A 22,990-nucleotide genomic window follows, 5' to 3' on the forward strand; every position below is an offset into this window, starting at 1 on the left:
CAGATTCTGAGCTGGAAGGATATTTTGCAGATCTTTTGGTCTAAACCTCTTGCTGAACTGAGACCTGAAAATGTAAAATGATTTAGGCAGGTAATAAAGATAGAAAGTGGCAGAGCCAAGATTTGAACCAAGAGGTCTTCTGCCTCGAAATCTAACATTTTTTTTCACCAAAAATTAAAAGGTAGAAAAATCTAAGAGACAAGCCAACAACATCATTGAGACTTGGTAAAATGAAGGATTTGTCCCCAGCTTTTGGGATAAAAATCCATTATTTGATAAAAACTGCTGGGAAAATTGGAAGACAGTGTGGGAGAGATTAGGTTTGGATCAACGCCTCACATCCTACACCAAGATAAATTCAAAATGGGTGAATGACTTGAACATAAAGAAGGAAACTATAAGTAAATTAGGTGAACACAGAATAGTATACATGTCAGACCTTTGGGAAGGGAAAAATTTTAAAACCGAGCAAGACTTAGAAAGAGTCACAAAATAAATAATTTTGACTACATCAAATTAAAAAGTTTTTGTACAAACAAAACCAATGTAACTAAAATCAGAAGGGAAGCAACAAATTGGGAAACAATCTTCATAAAAACCTCTGACAAAGGTTTAATTACTCAAATTTACAAAGAGCTAAATCAATTGTACAAAAAATCAAGCCATTCTCCAATTGATAAATGGGCAAGGGACATGAACAGGCAGTTCTCAGCCAAAGAAATCACAACTATTAATAAGCACATGAAAAAGTGTTCTACATCTCTTATAATCAGAGAGATGCAAATTAAAACAACTCTGAGGTATCACCTCACACCTAACAGATTGGCTAACATGACAGCTATGGAAAGTAATGAATGCTGGAGGGGATGTGGAAAAGTAGGGACATTAATTCATTGTTGGTGGAGTTGTGAATTGATCCAACCATTCTGGAGGGCAATTTGGAACTATGCCCAAAGGGCGATAAAAGACTATCTTGCCCTTTAATCCAGCCATAGCACTGCTGGGTTTGTACCCCAAAGAGATAATAAGGAAAAAAGACTTGTACAAGAATATTCATAGCTGCACTCTTTGTGGTGGCAAAAAATTGGAAAATGAGGGGATGCCCTTCAATTGGGCAATGGCTGAACAATTTGTGGTATATGTTGGTGATGGAATACTATTGTGCTCAAAGGAATAATAAAGTGGAGGAATTCCATGGAGACTGGAACAACTTCCACAAAGTGATGCAGAGCGAAAGGAGCAGAACCAGGAAAACATTGTACACAGAGACTGAAACACGGTGGTACAATTGAACGTAATGAACTTCTCCATTAGTGTCAATACAATGTCCCTGAAAATTCTGCAGGGATCTAGAAGAAAAAACACTAGCCACAAGCAGAGGACAAATTGTGGGAGTAAAAACACCAAGGAAAAGCAACTGCTTGACTACAGGGGTGGAGGGGACATGACTGAGGAGAGACTCTAAATGAACACCCTAATGCAAATACCAACAACATGGAAATGGGTTCGAATCAAGGACACATGTGAAACCCAGTGGAATTGCATGTCGGCTATGGGAGAGGTGGTGGGAGGGGGGAAGAGAAGAAAAGAAAATGATCTTTGTTTCCAATGAATAATGTTTGGAAATGACCAAATAAAATAATGTTAAAAAATAAATAAAATGAAGGATTTGTGACTGGATAAAAGGTGATTTGAGAAGTAGCCTTATAATATTAAGAAGCTACATAAGCACTTGAGAAATACAGAAACCAGAGTCAGGGGAAGACGTGGCGGAAAGTATTTAAATGAAGGTCAATTGAAACATAAATAGAAGCAATACCATCATGGACATAGTACTACCAACTAAAGAGAAAAAGGAAATAAATGTTTGGGAAATAGAAACCTGGCATGAAAGCATAATATAGTGGTAGGAGGGACTTTCACTAGTCATACATGTGCTAGAGTTCTCTGTTCACAGCAGAGCAACTAATAATTTCTTAGCTGGTCTTAACAGTAATTTTATTCTCTAAGAATGGAAACTACTAGACTGGATCTTCATCATCAATAAGAAATAATTGGTTGCTAGAAAAGGAATTGTAGGACAGGGAGAAGTAACTTTTCACAATTTGTGAGAAAGAAAACTGGGTATGGTGATGGAGCTTTTCTGGATATTCACCCCATGAATCTTAACTTCCTCACTTATGAAATGAGGAAACAACACAAGGTCATCTCCAAAAGTCTTCCTTCCCACTTTAATACTGATTCTCTAAGTATGTTTTTGTAAATGTGGAATTAAAACAAAACGTAGGTCATAATTTACACAATATTTACTAAAGTAGCCAAAGATAGGAAAAACAAAAACAAAACATTTCATGCTTTGTTACTTATGAGAAAAAAATGCAAGTCAGCAGCTGATCTCGTGTCAAAAAAAATTCTATTTAGGGAAAAGAAAAGGTATAAGATATAATATTGCCTTTTCTTTTCTGAACATTAATAAAGATATGTTATTTATGGGCTCCTCTGATTATGAAATACATTATCTTCTAGATGAAAATATCACAAGCATCCTTAAGAAACATCATAAACTATAACTATGTCATTTGAGGACCATCCCAACTAAATCTGAAGAAGCTAGTCATCAGGTTGGTAGCAGGGGGTAAATTTTTCTGCAACAGCAACTATGTCAAATGTTAGAGTGGCTGCAACATGTGCATTTGTTTGGAGAGGGAAGCTGAGAAAGATGCTTACCCATAATGAAAACATCAAGGATCTTTATGGTATTGAAATTGAAAGAAAGGAAAACACAGATTCTGGAATCTGTTATGGATAACTATTACTTGCATTGATTCATTAAGAAACAAGTCTCTAAGGCAAAACTTAATTGCATATATACACACATTGCCCAAGGCAATTCAATTGTATGACTAAAAATAGATTCCATGGTGTTCTGACATCCACACCTAAGCTTTCAACATAAGACCACAGTGCCAGAATTACTTGTTAAACAGTAAACAAGTAAAGTAGAAAGATAACTGAACAAATATGTAAAACTCTTACTTTATAATGTGGCAATAAGTATTCTAAAATACCAAAACAATAGGATATAATTTCACATCCTCCAGGAGAAACAACATATCAATTCCTTAATGATCATTAGATTACAATTTTTCAAGCATACAGTATGATAATTGTAAAATTTTCATAATTATCTTTACAAACTAACTTGCCTGACCTGAGTAAGACATTAACTAATGCCATATTGAAAAAATACATTAAGAATAATAATTTAGAACCATAAACAAATAACTTCTCCAGTTTAGTATATAAAGAACTTCATACATATCCCATTATTGACAATTATTTTGTGCTAAAAATACTAGATAAATGTTTATAGGAAACAGAAGTATTCAATTATGATTTATTTTTGTCCTTTTTTTTACAAGTATAGTAACACTCAAAAATCTAACCATTATTTGTAAATATTCCACTTCCTTAATCAAGAATGCTGACATTTCTCTGTTTGACTATTTTCCATGCACAAAATGCTGAGGGAATTGGAAAAAATTACACAACTGTGCCAATGAGAAACACTATAAATTTATGTTCTTGACCTTCAAATGAATCCTTATTGTAACGAGGCAATCCTTTATTCCTCACTGATTGCTCTCTCACTCCCTACAGAAGCTATTTCATTCTTTTCTGTCCCCAAGCCTTCTTTACCTTCTCCTCTACCCACTTTCTAAGTTGAGAATCCTGCCTTTTACTTTCCTGTTCACCCTCTTGCTCTTCTCTTTATATCAAATACCTTGAAATATCATCCCCCACTTCCTTTCCCCTAGTCCTATGGTAGTGAACCTATGGCACATGTGCCATAGAGGGCACTCAGAGCCCTGTCTATGGGCATACATACTATTGCCCCAGCATAGAGTTCACCAGAGTTCCCTACTAGAAAGTCAGAGGGATGTAGGTCTGGGCTGCTCCTCTCCCCTCTCAATGTGTACCTGAGCACATTTCTCACATCACTTGCCCCTCTAAAATGTTTGTCACCACTGCCCTAGTCTCTCATAATAAGGTGGTTCTTTTTTTTTTTTTTTGCCAAGAAGAGTTCCCAACTCTGCCCTTGATCCCAACCCTTCCCATCTTTTCTAGCAGATTGTTCCCTCAATCATCTGTCCCTCTCTTGAATGTTTTCTCTATTTCAAACTTTCTTAACACCTAAAAACATTCCCAAGTCTCTCTATCCTTAAAGATAACATTTATCACCATGCCCTGAAATTATCTCCTATTCTTTTTTCAAACAAAGTCCTAGGAGAAAGTGTCTAGACTTCTAGCCTCCACATCTTCTCTTTCACTTCCTTTGTGATCTTGTATCCATTCTTATCACAACAGAAATGGTTCTCTCCAAAATTAACAACAATCTCTTAATTTTTAAATTCGATCTTTTCTTAATCTCAATCCTTCTCAACATACCTGCTCCAATTGACATTGTGGATCATACTTTTTTCTCATACTCTTGAGTTCTGGTAACATTGCTGTCTTTTGGTTATCTTTCTCTCTGACTACTCACACACCTGTAGCTGGCTCACTACCCACATCTATTTCCAAACTGTGGAGGCACTTTGGGTGTACCTGAAGACTTTCTTGGGGCCCTTTCTCCCTACACATTCCTTTATGACCTAATCAATTCCCATGGGTTTAATTAACAATGCAGAAGTTTATCAGATTAACATCTCTAGTAGCTTTGAGCTTTAGTCCTGTATCACCAATTCTGGATGTACATTTCAGCCAGGATGTTCCAAAGTTATCTCAAGTTCAATATGTCCAAAATTGAGCTCTTTATCTTTGCTCCCAAACACACAACTCCTCCAAATTTCTCTATTTCAAATGAAGTCTTTCTAGGATCTCAGGTACCTCCCAGGATAATCTTGGCTTTATTGTCAACTTCTCACTCTCACTTCACATATCTATCTAATCAGTAGTCAAATCATGCCATCTCTATCTCTACAATATCTCTCAAATCTGACCTCTTCTCTCTATTCTGACCTTCACCTTAAGTTTAGGCTCTTTTCATCTGTCATCTACATAATTATGGCAGCTTCCTACATAGGTTGGTCTCCATTCCTCTCTGATATTTAATTGCTGGGACTCTGAACAAGTTCATATCCTGACTATGAGTCTCATGTGTTATGTTGATTGCTACACATGTAAAATAAGAGGGCTAAACTAAGTGATCTTTGAGGTTTCTTTCAGTTCTAAAAAATATGATCCTATAATCTGTAAAATGGACACAATACTTATATTAAGAGTTTGGAAGAATTGTAAGGAAAGTACTTTGTAAATTTAAAAATACTACATAAATATTAGTTGTCATTGTTATCTCTCCAACTCTAAAGTTTACAAAGTACTTTCTTCTCAATAATCATGTATAGTAGTAGGAAATATCCAGTTGAGTTTTCATAAAAATCATTCTTAATGTATTTTTTCAATATGGCATTTTAAGTCTCTTACTCAGGTCACAAAAGTTGAATTTGTAAACATATTCATGTAAAAAATTTGTAACCCTACATATTTCAAAAATAATGTTCTAGCAAGTATTAAGTTAAAAAACTTTTTAGCACCCATTACCTATTCTTTCCTCAGGGTTTGAGTAGAATGTGTATACAAGTATTATGCTGAAGGACTTCAAAGGAAAAATTATCTTTATTTTGAGGTGCCTATTTAGCTAAGCTAATGGAGGACAACATAATGGTGGAAATGAATCTTGAAAGAATTTTCCTCCTAATACACAATACATTTTTCTTTAAGAAAGCATGTATTATCCTCATTTTCTTACATAAATACATAAACACATCAATGCATATAAAAATGAAACTCTACCTAATTTTTTAAACCATTAAGTGGTCTGCTTAGCACCAATCCAGAAACTTTTCTATAATCCTTATAGAATCTTAAAACAATTGGGTAGAACTATTTGCAAATGTGAGAAGACTAAAATGTTAACTATTATGAATTATAAATATTTAGCATAGATTTAGAAAAATTAAAGATTTATGACAATAAAGTTTCTTCTTTGAGAAAACAAATTTATGTATCTCTGTTGTTCTTAAAAACCATCAATGAATAATTTTAAATTTCTTTAATAATCTACTACTGTCTTTAGGAAAAAGACAACAGAAGCACCAAAAAAAGTCCTGAAAACTCTACCTTTCTCCTTAATATTGTTTGTGATGAAACATACTTTTGATTATATTTTAATCTTGGGTACCTTTTCAGCTTTTACCTACCTATGAAACATTTTTGTCAAAATAAGTTTAAATTATTATATAAATTAGTGATATAGTTTAATTCCAAAATAAAATAGAGCCTTGGGAAATTTTACAAAATACAAAAATAAAAGATCACAAATGATGGCAAAAGATAATTAACATTTTTCCTTCCCCTAAAAGATAAACATTAACAAAGTAAAAATAATGAAAAATACCTTTTAAAGCTGGTAGTTTTTGTAGTTCTCTGTTATTGCTAGCATTAAACCTTGAAATACTTTGGCGCTTTTCTTTCTTCACTATAGTTTGTGCAGTAGGTAGTTTTATTTTAGACACTGAAGACTGGGGAATAATAATGCTGTTTTTCTTGTTAGAAATCTGTTTTCAAGATAAAAACAAAACAAAAACGAACACTTAAAAGCTCTTCTTGTACTTTGCAGCATAAAAATCCAGAAAATAATTTTTGAGTTATACTATCTTCAAGTCTCATTCCTCTAATAATTATTTAACTATATTCCAAATTATACATTTTATTGTAATGACTATTGTCTGCATTTCAACTTTCATACACTCACAACTTTTTAAAAAGTGCTTATATACATGTTTTCCAAAACCACTTATCAATAATCAATAAAGCCAGCACCCTAACAAATTCCTTTTACCAGATAAATATGGCTACTGATATCCAAACCAGAGAGAGATAAAGCAAAGAATATACCATCTATACTAATGAATACCAATGCAAAAAATTTAAAGACAATAGCAATATATAAAAAAAAATTATATGGCCAACTTGAATTGATAACTGAAAGACAATAACAATTCAACAACAGGAAAATAATGATCAAAACCAGCCAAAATCAAAGGATTATATAGGTACAAAAATGCCTTTGACAAAATAATGCATTGATTTGTATTTAAAACTTAATAAAGTACAGAAATGGAAGGACCCCGATTTTAATATCATCATAGGTAAACATCTAAAACCAGAAGCCAATTATCTGTAAAGCCAAAATATTGGAAAATTTTCTAATAAATAAAGGCAGTCCATCTTTCCCCATTGCCAATTTGTGACAGTCTCATTGCTATTACTAAGCTGCATAGGCTATAAGGATTACATGGGCAAAGAAGAGAAAATCATCCCTTATTTGCAAATGATGATTTGCCTAGAAAATCCCAGGGAATAAGTGGGGAAAAAAACTAGTTGAGGCAATTAATAGCTTGAATAAAATAGTAGGATGCCAAATAAACCTATAAAAATAATTAGTATACCACACTATCATAACAAAAAAGGGGAAGTGTGCTATAGTGGCAAGCTTTGGAGTCAAAACTTGAGTTTAATTCCCAACTCTGATACATATTGTTTGCATGACCCCTAGCATTTAGCTTTCTGGTGCCTCAGGCAATTCTCTAAGGGCACAAAGAAGTGCAATAGAAGCTGCAGAAGGATTGTCAACCTACAGTCAGTCAACAAGTATGTATTATTTACCTGCTATTGTGAATTTTAGATTGACTCCACCCTGCTTAGTCTTTAGAATTTTAGCAACCAAGAATGTATACACCCCTACTTAAGGATTAAGTGTTGGGGAGGAAGGCCTATGACCAGCATGTGCTAGCAAGTGACAAATCAGAAACAACTTGTCCTAAGCCAAGCTTAAATCACCATTGGTACATGTGAGACACAAAAGTGATGTAAAGAACTGCCTATATATTTCACGTCACTTCCTCTCTCTGGCCTCTCTCTGGGAGGCGTTGGGAGCTTTGGCAGAGTTGGCCCTGGAACTTGAGCCTGGAGGAGCTCCTCAGACTGCTTCCTTTTAGACACTCATGTGGTAAGTGATAAGACTGACTCCTCTTTCCCTTGGCTTTCTGGGGAGGTCCCTTGGCTGAGGCCTCTGAACTCCTACTTGACTTAGACCAGACTGGAGCAGTCCAATTCCCTTCTCCTCTCTCTTCTTCTTAATTTTTTCCTTCTATTGTAATTAAACCACCATAAAATACCAAACTGACTTGAGTATTTATTGGGATTTAATTAATATCCCTGGAGACTACTAAAATAATATATTCAGTCAACAACCCTAATTTTACCCATAACACTATGTACCAAGCATATTTTAGTAAAAAATGTAGGTAACTCAGTGGATAAAGTAAATATTGGAGTCAGGAAGACCTGAGTTCAAATGTGACCTCAGATATTTCCTAGCAGTGTGATCTTGGGTAAGTCGCTTAATCTCTGCCTTAGAGGCAACTAGGTAGTTCAGTGAATATAGTGTTGGGCCTAGAATCAGGGAGACAAGAATTTAAATCCAGGCTCAGGCACTTAACTAGCTGTGCGACTCTTGGCAAGTCACTTAAATTCTGTCTTAATTCATGGGAGAAGTAAATGGTAAACTACCTCAACATCTTTGCCAAGCCATGGATGGCACTGGCATGCTATGCTATGGTCCAGGAGGTCACAAAGAGTTGACAGGACTGAATCACTGAACAACAACAAATGTACCAGGCACTAAGAAGACAAAGACAAAAACAAAAACACAAAACAGTTTCAGCTCTCAAGAAGCTTATATTCTATCAGGGTAGCCAAGGTATGTGTTTATGATTAGAAATTACATAGAATAAACCCAAAATGAGTACAAGGGAGGGAGAGAAGGCCTTAAAAGTTGAGGGGAAGGCAGGAAGCAAGAAAGGGTTCATGAGGACAGAGGTACTTAGCAGCACTTTGAAGGATGAGAGGGATGCAATGATGTGGAGATAAGGAAAACATCCAGTTATGGGGGAATAGCCCAATTCAATGGCATAGAGGTGAGTTTCCGTTGCCACTGAAGTCATAAATATGAAGCAAGAAACAAAAAGCCAGGAGAAAATGACAGAAACTTCAAAAAAAGTATCAGAATACATAGAATATCTAGGAGTTACCCTTCCAGGACACAACTTTAGAACTCTCATATACATAACTACATAACACGTTTTACAAAAATAAAGACATAAATTTTTTGTTTATGGCTACTCTACACCAACGAAAGAAAAATGGCTATGACCTAAATTAATGTGTAGATTTAGTGCTGAGTTAAACTACTAAGGATTTAGGCTTTACACTAGATCAAATAAAATTCATTTGTAGGAAGAAAAGTTTTAGAATCTTAAAAGGAAAAAAAAGTAGGAATAAAGAGGTTAGAGCATTAACAGAGCTAAAACCCTATAATAATGCAGTAGTTGTCAAAATTATTTGGTACTATTTTAAAAAGTAGATCAGAAGAACAGAACAGATAAGTTTCATAAAATCTAGCAGGAATATTTTATAATTATTCACTATTCATTTCAATTCAAATAGTCAATTATTCAATAAATATTTATTAAATACATGCCATGTAAGTTACTATGCAAGGCTCGAAGGATACAAAGATAAAAATGAACAGTTCCTATCCTCAAGATTCTTACCGGAGGTGTGGTTTTAAAGGAAATAAGAAAAAAATAAATAGAAAGTAATTAAACACAGAGGAGAAGACAATAAAAACCAAGGGGCAATCATCCATGTATCACCCTCAACTATGCTGGTTGTTTTGGTTTTCCCCCCTCCTCCAGTCTCTTTTTCTTTTTTTCTCTCAGTACATTTTTTTCTCAGTGATCTCATCTGAATTCTAATTCTTCATATCCAGAAACAAATTTGTATCCTAAACTCTAGTCTTCCATCTCCAACTGTTCTCTGAACATCTTTACTTCAATATTCTATATCAAGCTCGAAGTGTCTAAAGCAAAACTCACTTTTCCCTCTCAAACTAATCCTTATTCAGGACTGGCTAAGAAGATACCACCATTCTAAGAGTCATGTAGGTGTACCATTATCAACCTTAAACTTCCAAGGGATTAGCCTGAGTCAGGGTTATTCTTAACATTCTACATATCTCTAAGATAGTCTTTCTCTTCCTTGAAATCCATCCCAAAAAGAGTTTGGAACCAGTAGCTCTTTAACAAGAAATGAAGAACATTTCTGCTTTCCAAAGATCTATGTCAACTCTCCCCTCTGAGCAGCATATGGAGTTGTCAAGTAATTCTCTTCACCAATTAGGAGAATCTCATGCAAAATGGTTCAGGCTTAGCTGCAAACCTGGGATACATATATAATTTATCAATTTTTAAAAAAATACTAGGGATATCCTCTCATGTTTTTTCTACTGATAGGGATGTATCATCAAAAACTTTTGGAGACCACTGGGTATAGGTGAGAGTTAATGAGAACCTGCCCTAGGGTAATTGTAGCATGAGTAGAGTGAATGGAAAGTATGTGAGAAATTGAGGCAATAAAATAGCAAGATATGGTAAATGTTTTGGGGGCGGGGATGAGGCTAATCTCTTGGAAGTTTAAGGTTGAGAATGGCACAAAATGAATAAATCAAAGATGTCAAACACATAATCTATAGGCTGTGTAACACCTCCAAAAATAGCCAGAACCAGATTAAAAGTGCAATTGGAAAGTACTTAACAAAATAAATAAAAATATAATAAAACAAATATAATGTTATTTTAAAACTAAATTAATATGAAGCTTAGTGACCTCCACTTCTATTTTGGCTTGATGCCACTATCATAGATCACTGAAACTGAACAAAAGAGATTTATTTAACTTCATTATATTCAATAAGGATAGGCACTGAAGAAACTAAGTTAATTTAGCTAGGCAAAGCTCCCATGCCTGAATGTCCAATGTTTTTTCACAAGCACAGGATGAGAGAACTCCTAGAATTCATTATGATTGCCTTGTACTCAGATAAGTAGGAAACAATGTGAATACCCTGAGCTTTTAGTCCTCTGAACCATCAAATCTTTTTTTGATTTTTTGGTTTTTGTTTTCTTTGAAAATATTATTTAATTAGATGATTTAGAATATTTTTCCATGGTTACAAGACTCATGTTCTTTCCCTCCCCTCCACCCACATCCACTGTATCTGGCAATTCCACCAGCTTTAACATGTGTCATTGATCAAGACCTATTTCTATACCAATCAAATCTTGAGGATGGTACCAACACCTTTTAATTTTTTTATTTTAATTTTTTGTTTTTATCTATTATTTATTTATTTACATTTATCTATTTATTTATTTTCACTAATTACATGTAATAACAAAATCTACATAATATTTTCTGAAGTTATATGATCCAAATTTTCTCCTTTCCCTCTCCCCATCCTGGAGCTGGCAAGCAATTTGATCTGGGTTATACATGTATTATCATGCAAAACATATTTCCATATTGTTCATTTTTGTAAGTGAACCGTATAAAACCCAAACCCCAAAACCAAAAACTCAATAAACAAATGAAAAATCGTATGTTCTTTCTCTGGAGGTGGATAGCATTCTTTGTTATAAGTTCCTCAGAATTGTCCTGGATCATTGTATGGTTAAGAATAGCTGAGCTAAGAGCTCACATTTGATCATTCCACAATATTGCTTACCAACACCTTTTTAAAGGAAAAAAACTAGTCATACCTACATAGGGGCAAGAGGTTAGGCTATTGTTCTTATCATAAAGGAAAAGCTGATTCCTCAATATGTCCCTGATTTCCAGAATACCTCCTTAAGAGACTTTAGGGATTTTCATCTTGTGTGATATTCGGATCTCTCTTGGATAAATGAGACCAAATCTCAGTCCTATCTAAAGATCTCATTCATTTTTAAAAAATATCTTCTGAGATAGTCTAATCTTTTTAACTTCTTTGATTTTGTCTTTTGCTTGGATAAATGAGTTTATTCACTAATCATTATTTTGTGATGGTCTTTTGTGTGACTAGTGTTTGCTGGAAAGGGACCAGGTTGGGGAGTGCAAGCTTGAAGTTACCTCTCCCTTTAAGAGAGAGTGATTAGGAAAACAACTTTTTGTTATAAACTAATCATGCCCCTAACCTAGCAATATCTGGAGAATAGATATAATTATAATTTGGTACCTCCTTTTGTAGTCAAGAAGCACTTATTAAGTGACTAATGGGTATATAAAGAAAGACAAAAGACAGTCTCTGCTCTTAAAGAGTTCACAGTTTAATGGAATGCAAACAAGTATGTATGTAAAAAATCAAGCTATAGTCAAGATGAATTTGAAATAATCAACAGAGGGAAGGCATTAACATTAAGTGGAATTGGAATGTTTCCTATAGATTATATTTTATTTTTAAACCCTTACCTTCTGTCTTGGAACCAATACTATGTATTGGTTCCAAGGCAGAAGAGTGGTAAGGGCAAGGCAATGGGTCAAGTGACTTGCCCAGGGTCACACAGCTGGGAAGTATCTGAAGCCAAATTTGAACCCAGGATCTCCCATCTCTAGGTCTGACTCTCAGTCCACTGAGCCACCCAGATACCTCCCCCTTCCCACCCCCACCCCCCCGCCCTGAGATTGTATTTTAGCTGAGACTTGAAGGAAGCCAGGAAAGTCAGGTGAAAATGAGGAGAAAGAGTATGCCAGACATGAAAGATAGCCCATGAAAATACGAAGAGTATCTTCTTTGAGGCATACCAAGGAGGCCAGTACCACTTAATCATTCTGGAGTACTTGGAGGGTAGTGGGTGTGTGGTGTAAGGTACATGAAGACTGGAAAAGTGGAGGGGTGGGGGCAGTTATGAAAGGTTTTGAATGCCAAAAAGGGAATTTTATATTTGATCCTGGAGAAGATAAGAAGCCACTGGATTGGATGGGTGGATGAGGTGTATGTGTGTTGACATGGTCAGATCTGCATTTTAGGAGGATTTCTTGACAGCTGAGTGGAGGATGGACTGGAATAGAGAGACTTGTAGCAGGCAAATAATTAGCATACTATTGCAACAGTCCAAGAGAAAGGTGAGGAGGGCCTGCCACCAGGGTAGTGGCAGAGAGGAGAGAAGGAAATATATGCAAGTGATGTCACAAAGGTAAAATCAAGAGGCCTGGGCAAAAGTTTGGATGGGGGAGTATGTGAAAGAAAAATAGGCAAAATTTTAATTTAAACAACTCTGTGGTTTCTCCTCATATTCAGCAAATGGGGGGGTAGAGGAATATTTAAAAGAAAATCAGGAGGTTCATTGCTATTCTGTTAATAATTATATGAATTGGTGAAATCATTCTGAAAAACAATTTGTAGTTTTATGTAAGACAAGTCACTAACCTGTTGGTTTATAACCTAAAACTATGCAATCTACTTAACCCAGAGCAGTACTCTTTGTAGTAGCAAAAAACAAGATTAGTACCCATTAATTGGGGAATATCTGAACTAAGTGTGGTATGGGAATATAATGGATTATTGTCAGTCAGTCAGTAAACATTTACTTATTAATCACCTACTAAGCTAAACACTGGAGACAGAAAGAAAGGCAAATAAAAGTCCCTGATCTCAAGAGACTCACAGTCTAATGGGGGAGACAATATGTAATTACATACAACAAATTAAGTTATATACATGCTAAATTGGAGATAATTGGCAATGGGAAAGCACTAGAATTAAAGGCTTCTTGTGGAAGGTGGGATTTTAGTAGCCATAAGAAATTTTGAATATGAATAATTCAGAGAAACATGCAAAGACTTCTATGATGCATGAGACTTCTAAAGAATGAAGAGACGAGAGCCAAGAGAAAATACATAATGGTGACAAAAATGGAAAAGACAACACTAAACAGCAACTCAACCTTATTCTCAGTACTGGAGAACTGATAGGAAAACAAACTTTCCTTTTCTTAAGAGAGAGATGGATACTATTGATATAGCATGCAGTATACATTGTCAGATGCAGTTGCTATTTTGGATGCCTTTGCTAAATGCTTAAAAAAATAAAGGACTCACTCATTTGCATAATTCTTTGAAATTTTTCCTCTAACTAAGGAACATCCAAGTTCTTTCAATGGTAGCTACTTGATTAGACATCTCTGTGTGTGAGTCATATGAATTTTTTATGATTGCTAATTGATCCAAGCATGACAACTGATGGCATCTGGAAAAGTGGCCTAGTGGTTAAGTTCTATTGGCCTACCAGTTTGCATGTGCTAGCTATTTAAGCATATTTTTGCTAGGAATATCAGTTAAGCTACATTTGGAAAACTTGTTAGATCTTGGGACTTTAAACTTTTGATTTCCACAATATTCCCATTTAGAGGGAATACTTTATACTATGAAAGGATGAATAAATACAGATGTTATGCTCAAAAGAGCATGGAGTCACTTGGGTTTGACACTAATAGGCATTTGCCAATCAACCAACAACTATTAGATCTACAATGTGAAAGCCATTGTCCGAGGCAGTGGGGATACAAAGATAAAAATAAAATGTACCTATGTACGTAAATACAAAATAAATGTTTTTTCATTGATGGGGGTGGGCACTAGAAAAAGAATGAGACCCCCAAAAGGGCCCATTTACAAGGCAGCCCTTGAACTGAAGTTTGAAGGGACTCTTTAAGAAATAGAGATAAGAAGTAAGTGCACCTGCAGCTTGGGAAACAGCTTGTGCAGAAACAGGAAATGGTATGTCACCTGTGAAAAATGGCAGAGGTTGATATGGTTGAATTGTAGCATGACTTGGATAATTATAAAAATAAGTAGGTTAAGGGCAAGGTTGTGAAGGGTTTTAATATCTGAAAAGACTAGATTATATTTGTTCTAGAGGCACTAAGAAGACATTAGAATTTATTGAGCAAATAACATAGTCAGGCATGTTCTACAAATCAAAGACAGAAAGATCAACCCCTTAGATAACAAAATATTCATATCAGTACTTCTGAAGTAGCAAAAACTGAAAGCAAAAATAACTGTCAACTAAAGAATATCTGAAGAAATCATTGTATGTGAACATAATAATAGACTAATTTAACAGCACTTTCAGGTTCATAAAGTGCTTTACACATATACATTATCTTATTTGATCATGATAAACCTGTTCTTTTCATTTTACAGAGTAGTAAAACAAGGCTCAGATTAAATGACTTGTTAGTGTAATACAGCCAGTAAGTACCTGAGGGGGGATTTGAACCCAGGTTTCCCTGAATCTAGGTTATACTACTTCTTTATTGAAAGTCTATTGCATTACAATTGAATGTAATAGACTTTTCTACTAGCAGTAATGGTCCAGAACAATTCTGAGGGACTTATGAGAAAGAACACTATCCACATGCAGAGAAAGAACTGTGGGAGCAGAAAGACAGAAGAAAAACATATGATCAATCACATAGTTTGATGAGAATATGATTAGGGTTTTGATGTTGTCATCTATTCAGTAGAGAATGGAAATTGAACACTGTTTTTGCTTAACTCTTTTTCTTTGATGAAAGGTAAGGACACATCAGGAAATGAGAGTTACGAGACTCTGGGCAAGTCAAGATACTTTGAGAAAGTTTCCTTAAAGAAGGATAAGTTGTTCCTACTTAACTATAACATTATCAGATAAGAACATATACACTTATAAACAGTGATATGTAAATAAGGGATAATAGTTTCTGCCCCCCTGCTACCAAAATATTTTCCCTACTTGACAAAGCTATAGCAGATAAATGATGAGGAAGATCCCAACTTACTCTCTTAGTATCTCTTAAAAACTATTTTATTTTTAAAAATTTCTTGTTTTTGTTGTAATTCCTCTCCAGACTTCCCCTCTTCAGCAGGTGGCCCAGTGAATAGACTCAAGAGTCAGGCAGGCCTGAGTGCAAACACTGCCTCAATGCTTACTAGCTGTGTACCTATGGATAGATCATTTCACTCTTCTGCCTCAATTTCCTCATATGTAAAATGGAGATAATAATAGCTCCTGGAGTTGAGATTCAAATGAGATAATAATAGTAAAATGCTTAGTGCAGTGTCTGACACACAGTGTAACATAAATGTTAGCTGTTATAATTTATGATTATTATTTTGAACAATCTTACATTCAATTACCTGAATATTGGAATATGCCTAATTTTATGCTCAAACTATAACAGGAAATATATATTACTCTCATTATTTTATATTGCTTTAATATGCATGTTAACATGAAGATATATTCCAACTCAATGTAACAAAGAACTTACAAATAAATAGAAATTCCCAATGATGGAATGAACTGTCATGTCCAGGTAAAAAAGCACTCCCTTTCCCCAAGTACTTTAGCAGAGGGAAGATGAAGACTTGGGATACTGCTAAAAAAGATTGCTACAAGGAATGAGCAATCTGACCATATAATCCTTGGAGTCTTTTTCAATTTTCTATAATTCTGTGTTATAGTACAAGGATTATCAGCCCCTCCCCCTACATTTATTCAATAAATATTTACTGAGCATTTGCTATATGCAAGGCACAATGTGAGAGATACAAAGAAGAGACATAGTCCCTATCTGAATGGAGTTTAGAGTCTAATGAGATAAGACAGGTACACAAATGAATATACACAGGACTGACTACGGGTCAAAAGAGAGGTACAAAGTGTAATGTTGGTTTACAGGGCAGAGATTACTCCTGGCTTGGGTTAAGGGGAGAAGCAAATCAATAAGGGTTTCATCAAAGAGTTAGTATTTGATCTGGAATTCAAAGTATGGGGAAAAATTGGATTGGTAAAGCTTTGAGGAGACATTTTAAGTGAAAAATAATAATAGCTAACATTTATATAGTGCTTTACAATTATTATTTCATCTGATACACATAACCTTAAGAGATGGGTGCTATTATTATTTTTATTTAATAGCTGGATTTGAACTCAGGTTTTCTTGACTCCAGACTCAGAGCTCTGTCCAATGTGATAACTGGCTGCCCTAGTGAAGTAAACCATAAGCATGATCTTAAAGGAAGCTTTGTCAGAATAAGAGGAGGCAGGGGATGCTACCAGAAACAGTACAACTTCTAAGCACCAAAGGAATTTTACCAATTACAATATGCATTTTTATCTTGATTACTCATGATTGATGTATTCTAATTTGCTTGGAATCCATTTCTCCTGTTATAGTTCAGTTGCGTCATGTTTGATTCTTCCTGAGACCATAGGCCACAGCATGCTGGGTCACACTATCCTCCACTATCTCCCAAAGTTTGTCCAAGTTCATCTTCATTGCTTCCATGACACAATCTATCCATTTTATTCTCTAGTGTCTCCTTTTCCTTTTGCTTTCAATCTTTTCCAACACCTAGGTGTTTTCCAATGAGTCCTATCCTTTCGTTAGGTAGCCAGGGTATTTAAGCTTCAGTTTCAGTATTTGTCCTTAAGGTGAATAGTCCAGATTGATTTTTTTAAGAATTGACTGATTTGATCTTGCTGTCCAAATGACTCTCAAAAGTCTTCTCTTATCATCACATTCAAAAGTGTTAGTTCTATGGTGCTCAGTTTTCCTTCTAGTTTAGCTCTCACAAGTCATAAATTTCTATTGGAAATTTTACTACCTTTCACTATACAAACCTCTGTCAGCAAAATGCCTCTTTTATTTTTTAAAAAACACCTTCTGTCTTAGAATTGATATTAAGCATTGGTTACAAAGCAGAAGAGTAGTAAGGCCTAGGCACTTGGGAGGTCATACACCAGGAGATGTCTGAGGCCAAATTTGAATCCAGGTCCTCCCACCTTCAGGCCTGGATCTCTATCCACTGAGCCATCTACCTGTCCTACCCCTGGTTTTTAGCATGCTGCCAGGATTTGCCATAGCTTTCCTTCCCAGAAGTGTTTTTTAATTTCATGGTTGTAATTATTCTCTGCATTGATCTTTGAGCCCAAGAATATAAAATCTGATACTTCTTCCATTTCTCCTCCCCATATTTGCCAGGAAGTGATGGGATGAGTTGCCAAAATCTCAGTTTTTTCATGTGAAGCTTCCAACCAGCTTTACACTCTCCTCTTTCATCCTCATTTTAAGAGGCTTCTTAATTTTTCACTTTCTGCCATTTAAGTGGTATATAGATCTGAGACTGTTGATATTTCTCCTGTATAAGAATTAGTTAATTTGGTTAATTAGAGAAGAAGGTTGCTTATAAGAAGCTCTCTAGCTCAGAGAAAGAGGTTTTGAAGGGTTACCTTAAAGTTCTTTAAGAGAATATCCAATGGTCCTTTGGTAGGAATGTTGGAAGTTAACTGCTACTCTTGGGTTGGTTCTCTCAAGAATAAGGACGTGAGGGGCAGCTGGGTAGCTCAGTGGATTGAGAACCAGCCCTAGAGACGGGACATCCTAGGTTCAAATCTGGCCTCAGACACTTCCCAGCTGTGTGACCCTGGGCAAGTCACTTGACCCCCATTGCCTAGCCCTTATTACTGTTCTGCCTTGGAGCCAATACACAGTATTGACTCCAAGATGGAAGGTAAGGGTTTAAAAAAAAAAAGAATACGGAGGTAAAGGATTTCCCTCGGGATTTCGTGTGGAAGATTTTAGAAATAGTTGGTTTGGAAAAATATCTTGAATATTGAAGGAATACAGAATATTGAAAGTCTGCATGATCAGACAGCAGAGAAGTTGCTGGGCAGTTCTTCGGAACCACTGTTGGTGGCACCAGAGAGCAACTACTGAAAAAGTCAGCCAAAGCTTGTGATCTGACAGAGACAGATTTTATCTTTACTAGAAAGAGAGTTGGCAGATTTTATAATATTAAGTTCATCGGTTTAGTAAGTAAGATTATATAATTTGTAGTCAGATAGTGTAGAGATAAGGAGGATTGCCTTTTGATAATCAAGAAGCTGTCTCTTGCGAGACAGAATTTGGGGGATGTAGATTTAGAAATACTTAGTTTTTAGGGAATATATCTACAATAATTTTATTTCTGTTTCCTTTTACTTTCTCCTTTCTAATATTTTTAAGTTATAATAAATAGTTCTTTTTAAAAATATAATCAGTCTGAACTGAATTCTTTCAACTGTTAAGACCAGTCATTTTCAACCGTCAACCACAGGATCATCTCCAACCCAAGAGTATATCCACTAACAACTATTGTAACAACTATTGGCAATTACCAATACAGTTATCAATTAATATAAGGGTCAATATACCTTATTACACCTGGCAACCTTAATTCTGGGTTTTGATTTTTGCTAAGCTTGGTATATCAGATGATGTACTCTATATAAGTTAAATAAATAAGATGACTATACAGCATTGTTAGACTTATTTTCTAATCATAAACCAATCAGCTGTTTCATGAGTTCTATTTTAACTGCTGCTTCTTGGCCCTCATACAGGTTTGACAAGTAAGTTGATCTGGTACTCTCATCTCTTTGAAGATTTGCCATATTTTGTTGTGATCCACATAGTCAAAGGGTTTTAGTGCAGTCAATGAAGGTGAAGTAGATGTTTTTCTGGAACTCTCTTTGTCTCCATAATCCAGTGAATATTGGCAATTTGGTCTCTAGTTCCTGTGCCTCTTTGAAAATCAGCCTTTTTTCCTAGTAATTTTCAGTTCACATATTGTTGAAGCTTAGTTTGCAGAATCTTAATTTTTTTTTAGATTAAAAAATCCCTATAGACATCAATCATTACTTCATGAACATTTACCCTTATACAATGCTTTGCCATTACAAAGCACTGTTACACATTTCATCTTATTTGATTTTCATAACAGTCTGGAAAAATAAAAAAGAGTTTGCAGAATATTAAGCATAACCTTGCTGTGGTGTAAAATAAATTGCAATTGTTTGGTATTGAACATTCTTTGGCATTGCCCTTCTTTAGGACTGGGACATAGAAAGATCTTTTCTAATCCAGTAGCAACTGCTGAGTTTTCCAAACTTGCTGACAAACTTTAACAGCAACATCTTTTAGTATTTTAAATACCTGAGTTGGAATTCTGTCATCTCCACTAGCCTTGTTAACAATGAGGCTTATTGGCTTCATTCTCCAAGATGTCTGGTTTTAGTTCAGTAACCACACCATTGTGGTGATCAGTGATCTTGAGATTTTTCTTATATGGTTCTTCTGTATAATCTTGCCACCTTTTTTAAACTCTTCTACTTCAGTTGAGCCCTTTCAACTTTTGTCTTTTATCATGTTCATTTTTGCATGAAATTTTCCCTTGATATCTCTAATTTTCTTAAATCTCTACTGCTTTCTTCTATTGCTTTGCATTGCTCATTTAAGAAAACCTTATCTCTCCTTGATATTCTCTGGAATTCTGCATTCAGTTGGGCATATCTTTTCATTTTGCTTTCCTTCTTTCCTCAGCTATTTGTAAAGCCACATCAGGCTTTCATTAGTAAAGTTTCATTTTGCTTTCTTGTTCTTATTTTTCTTTGGAATGTTTTTTGTTGCAGTTTCCTGTAGAATATTGTAAACTTCTGTCCATGGTTCCTTGAGGCATTCTACCTACCAAATTTAGTTCCTCGAATCTATTTATCACTTCTACTTTCTATTCACAAGGGTATTTGGGTCATATATGTAAGGTCTGATGGTTTTCCTTAATTAATCAATTTAAATTTGTTTCTGTAATGAGAAGCTCATGACCTAATTCAGTCAACTTCAAATATTGTTTTAACTGACTGTTTGGAGCTTCTCTACCTTTGGTTGTAAAGTACATAAGTGTATTTTTTCTCGATCATCTAGTGATATCCACGTGTAGAGTTACCTTTTGGGTTGTTAAAAAGGAGTTTTTGCTATGCCCAGCAAGCTCTCTTGACAAAATTTCATTAGTCTCCACCCTGCTTCATTTTGTACTCCAAGGGCAAACTTGCCTGTTATTCCAATTATTTTTTCTTTTTCCAATCTCCTATGATGAATGTGACATCTTCTTCTAGTGTTATTTCTAGAAGATGTTGTTAGAACTGATCAACTTTGGCCCTTTCAATATCAGTGGTTAGAGCACTGTTTTGATTTACTCTCATGTTGAATGATTTACCTTAGATTTGAATAGATATTTTCTGTCATTATTGCAATTACTGTTTATTCTAAATGGATGCATTTGTAAAAGGTTCTAATTCCATTCCCCATCTTGGAGTAATGATAACTAATATTGATATAGTGCTTTTAAAAATCTTATGAGGGAGGTACCCAAGGAGTTATTATCCCTATTTTTCAGATGAGAAAACTGAGGCTTAGAGAATTAAAGTGACTCTTCCAAAGTCATATAGCTAGCAAGCACTAATGGTGAGATCAACCAAAGTCTTCTTAATTCCAAGTATGGCATTATATCCTTTATATAAAATTCAGTATAAAACAATACAAGCCATTGTCATTCCATCTTCTGAATGGAACTCATGAGTGATGTTACAACTCACAGATCTGCTCAGAGGATCTTAACCTAAGGTCTACAGAACTCAAAGTGGTCCACAGATAAATTTCAGGGGGTCCATGAATTTGTAAGGAAAGATTTATATCTTATGTTATGTTACATATTATATCTTAACATGTAAATGAAATGTAACATTCCCTTTAATTATGAATTTTTTAAAAACTACATTATTCTGAGGAGCCACAGATTTTGCCCCATTGACAATGGGATCAATGACACAAAAATGGTTAGGAAGTCTTGATTTGAATGAAAGTGCAGTAGTGATGTTATAGACTGTCCAGAGTGGCTGGAAAACTCAAGTCAGAATGGGATGCTATTAAGGCCAAGGTCATGAGTTCTATTTCTATATGAGTCATGGGAGTGGAATGGTATATATAAGAGGAGGCATGGTATAGTGGAAAAAGCAATAGGCTTGAAATCAAGACTTAGATTCAAATCTGAACTCAGACATTTACTAGATATGTGACTGTGGGCAAGTTACTTAACCTCTCTAGCCACAGTTTCTTTTTCTGCAAAAAGAGAGTAGGATCTGATTATCTTTAAGTTTTCCTATAGCTATAAATCAGTGGCTTATAATGATTGTATTTGTTGTCTTAAGTTCAATAAATTATAACCTGTATAATTTTTGTAAAATTCAAGATTTTAAAAATTTTGAGAAAAATTTCAGGAAAAGAAGCTCACTGACTTCCTGAATCAAGAAAAACGAACTGTTTAAAAAAGATGCCATAAAGAAACCTGCACAAAGCACATGTTGCATCAGAAGATCCAGAATGAACTTTTGGATATAATTAAATTAACTAAAGGGGGTTGAACACATTTATTTTGAATGTAAACTCTTATGTCAAAGGGGATTGTTCCCTAATTGGCTTTTTATCAATGTGCCTACCAATCATTGGTTTTGTTTTCTCTCTTCTATTTCCCTCTTATCTCCAACTGTTGTAGCTTCCTCTTAGAAAGTGCAATATTTTGCTTTATTAATTCTTGCTGTTTTGCAAGATGGTTGGCTTCTAATTCTAATTCTGATCTTTAAAGACTGGTTTTCCTATATAATCTTTTGATTTTCCTTTTCAGTTTGGTCTATCCTGCTTTTTGTGGCTTCCAGCTGTTTAATTTTGGTCTCTAATTTATTCATCATTTCATTTGATTTCTGGGTTTCTTTCTCCAGTTGGAAGTTCCTGTCTTTTAAACTGTTATTTTCTTTTTGAACTATTTCACACTTTTCTTGCCAATATTCTTCCATCTTTTTTGATAAGCTCTGTTTTAAATTCTTCAAGAACTTGTGGCCAATTTCCATTTTTTTGGAAGGTCTGGATGCATTTATTTGTATGTCCTCTTCTGCTATTTCCTCTGTAGTCTGGATTTTTCCTTCATAAAAATTATCCAGGGTCAATGCCTTCTTCTTGTTTTTCTTGGTATTGGGAAGTTGTTTTTCCTGGGCATTTTTTAACATCACTATGGCGGTTTTTCCTTCCCTTTTCTTTCAGAAGTCTGAGTGAGGAGGGCAGGCTCTCTGTGCATGGAGCTAAGGAGTGAGGTTTTTGCCTGAGGCCACCTCTCAAGTCTCTGGAGCTTC

The 22,990-nt window shown here is 35.0% G+C and overlaps 1 protein-coding gene across 5 annotated transcripts in view; it reads right to left on the reverse strand.

Annotated features, from left to right (window-relative positions):
* The window catches only part of PPP2R5C (protein phosphatase 2 regulatory subunit B'gamma), a 219,947-nt gene that overhangs the window by 171,644 nt on the left and 25,313 nt on the right, over positions 1-22,990 (reverse strand). For 4 of the 5 annotated variants that reach the window (XM_056811259.1, XM_007473570.3, XM_007473568.3 and 1 more), the window contains exon 3: positions 6,461-6,620. The exons of the other annotated variant lie outside the window; for it this stretch is intronic. In XM_056811259.1, coding sequence (XP_056667237.1) covers positions 6,461-6,620 — 160 coding nt within the window. The remainder of the gene's footprint in view (positions 1-6,460; positions 6,621-22,990) is intronic. 5 annotated transcript variants of the gene reach the window in all.

Source organism: Monodelphis domestica, chromosome 1 (genome assembly GCF_027887165.1).
Source record: "Monodelphis domestica isolate mMonDom1 chromosome 1, mMonDom1.pri, whole genome shotgun sequence".
In the NCBI taxonomy this organism is placed as follows: Eukaryota; Metazoa; Chordata; class Mammalia; order Didelphimorphia; family Didelphidae; genus Monodelphis; species Monodelphis domestica.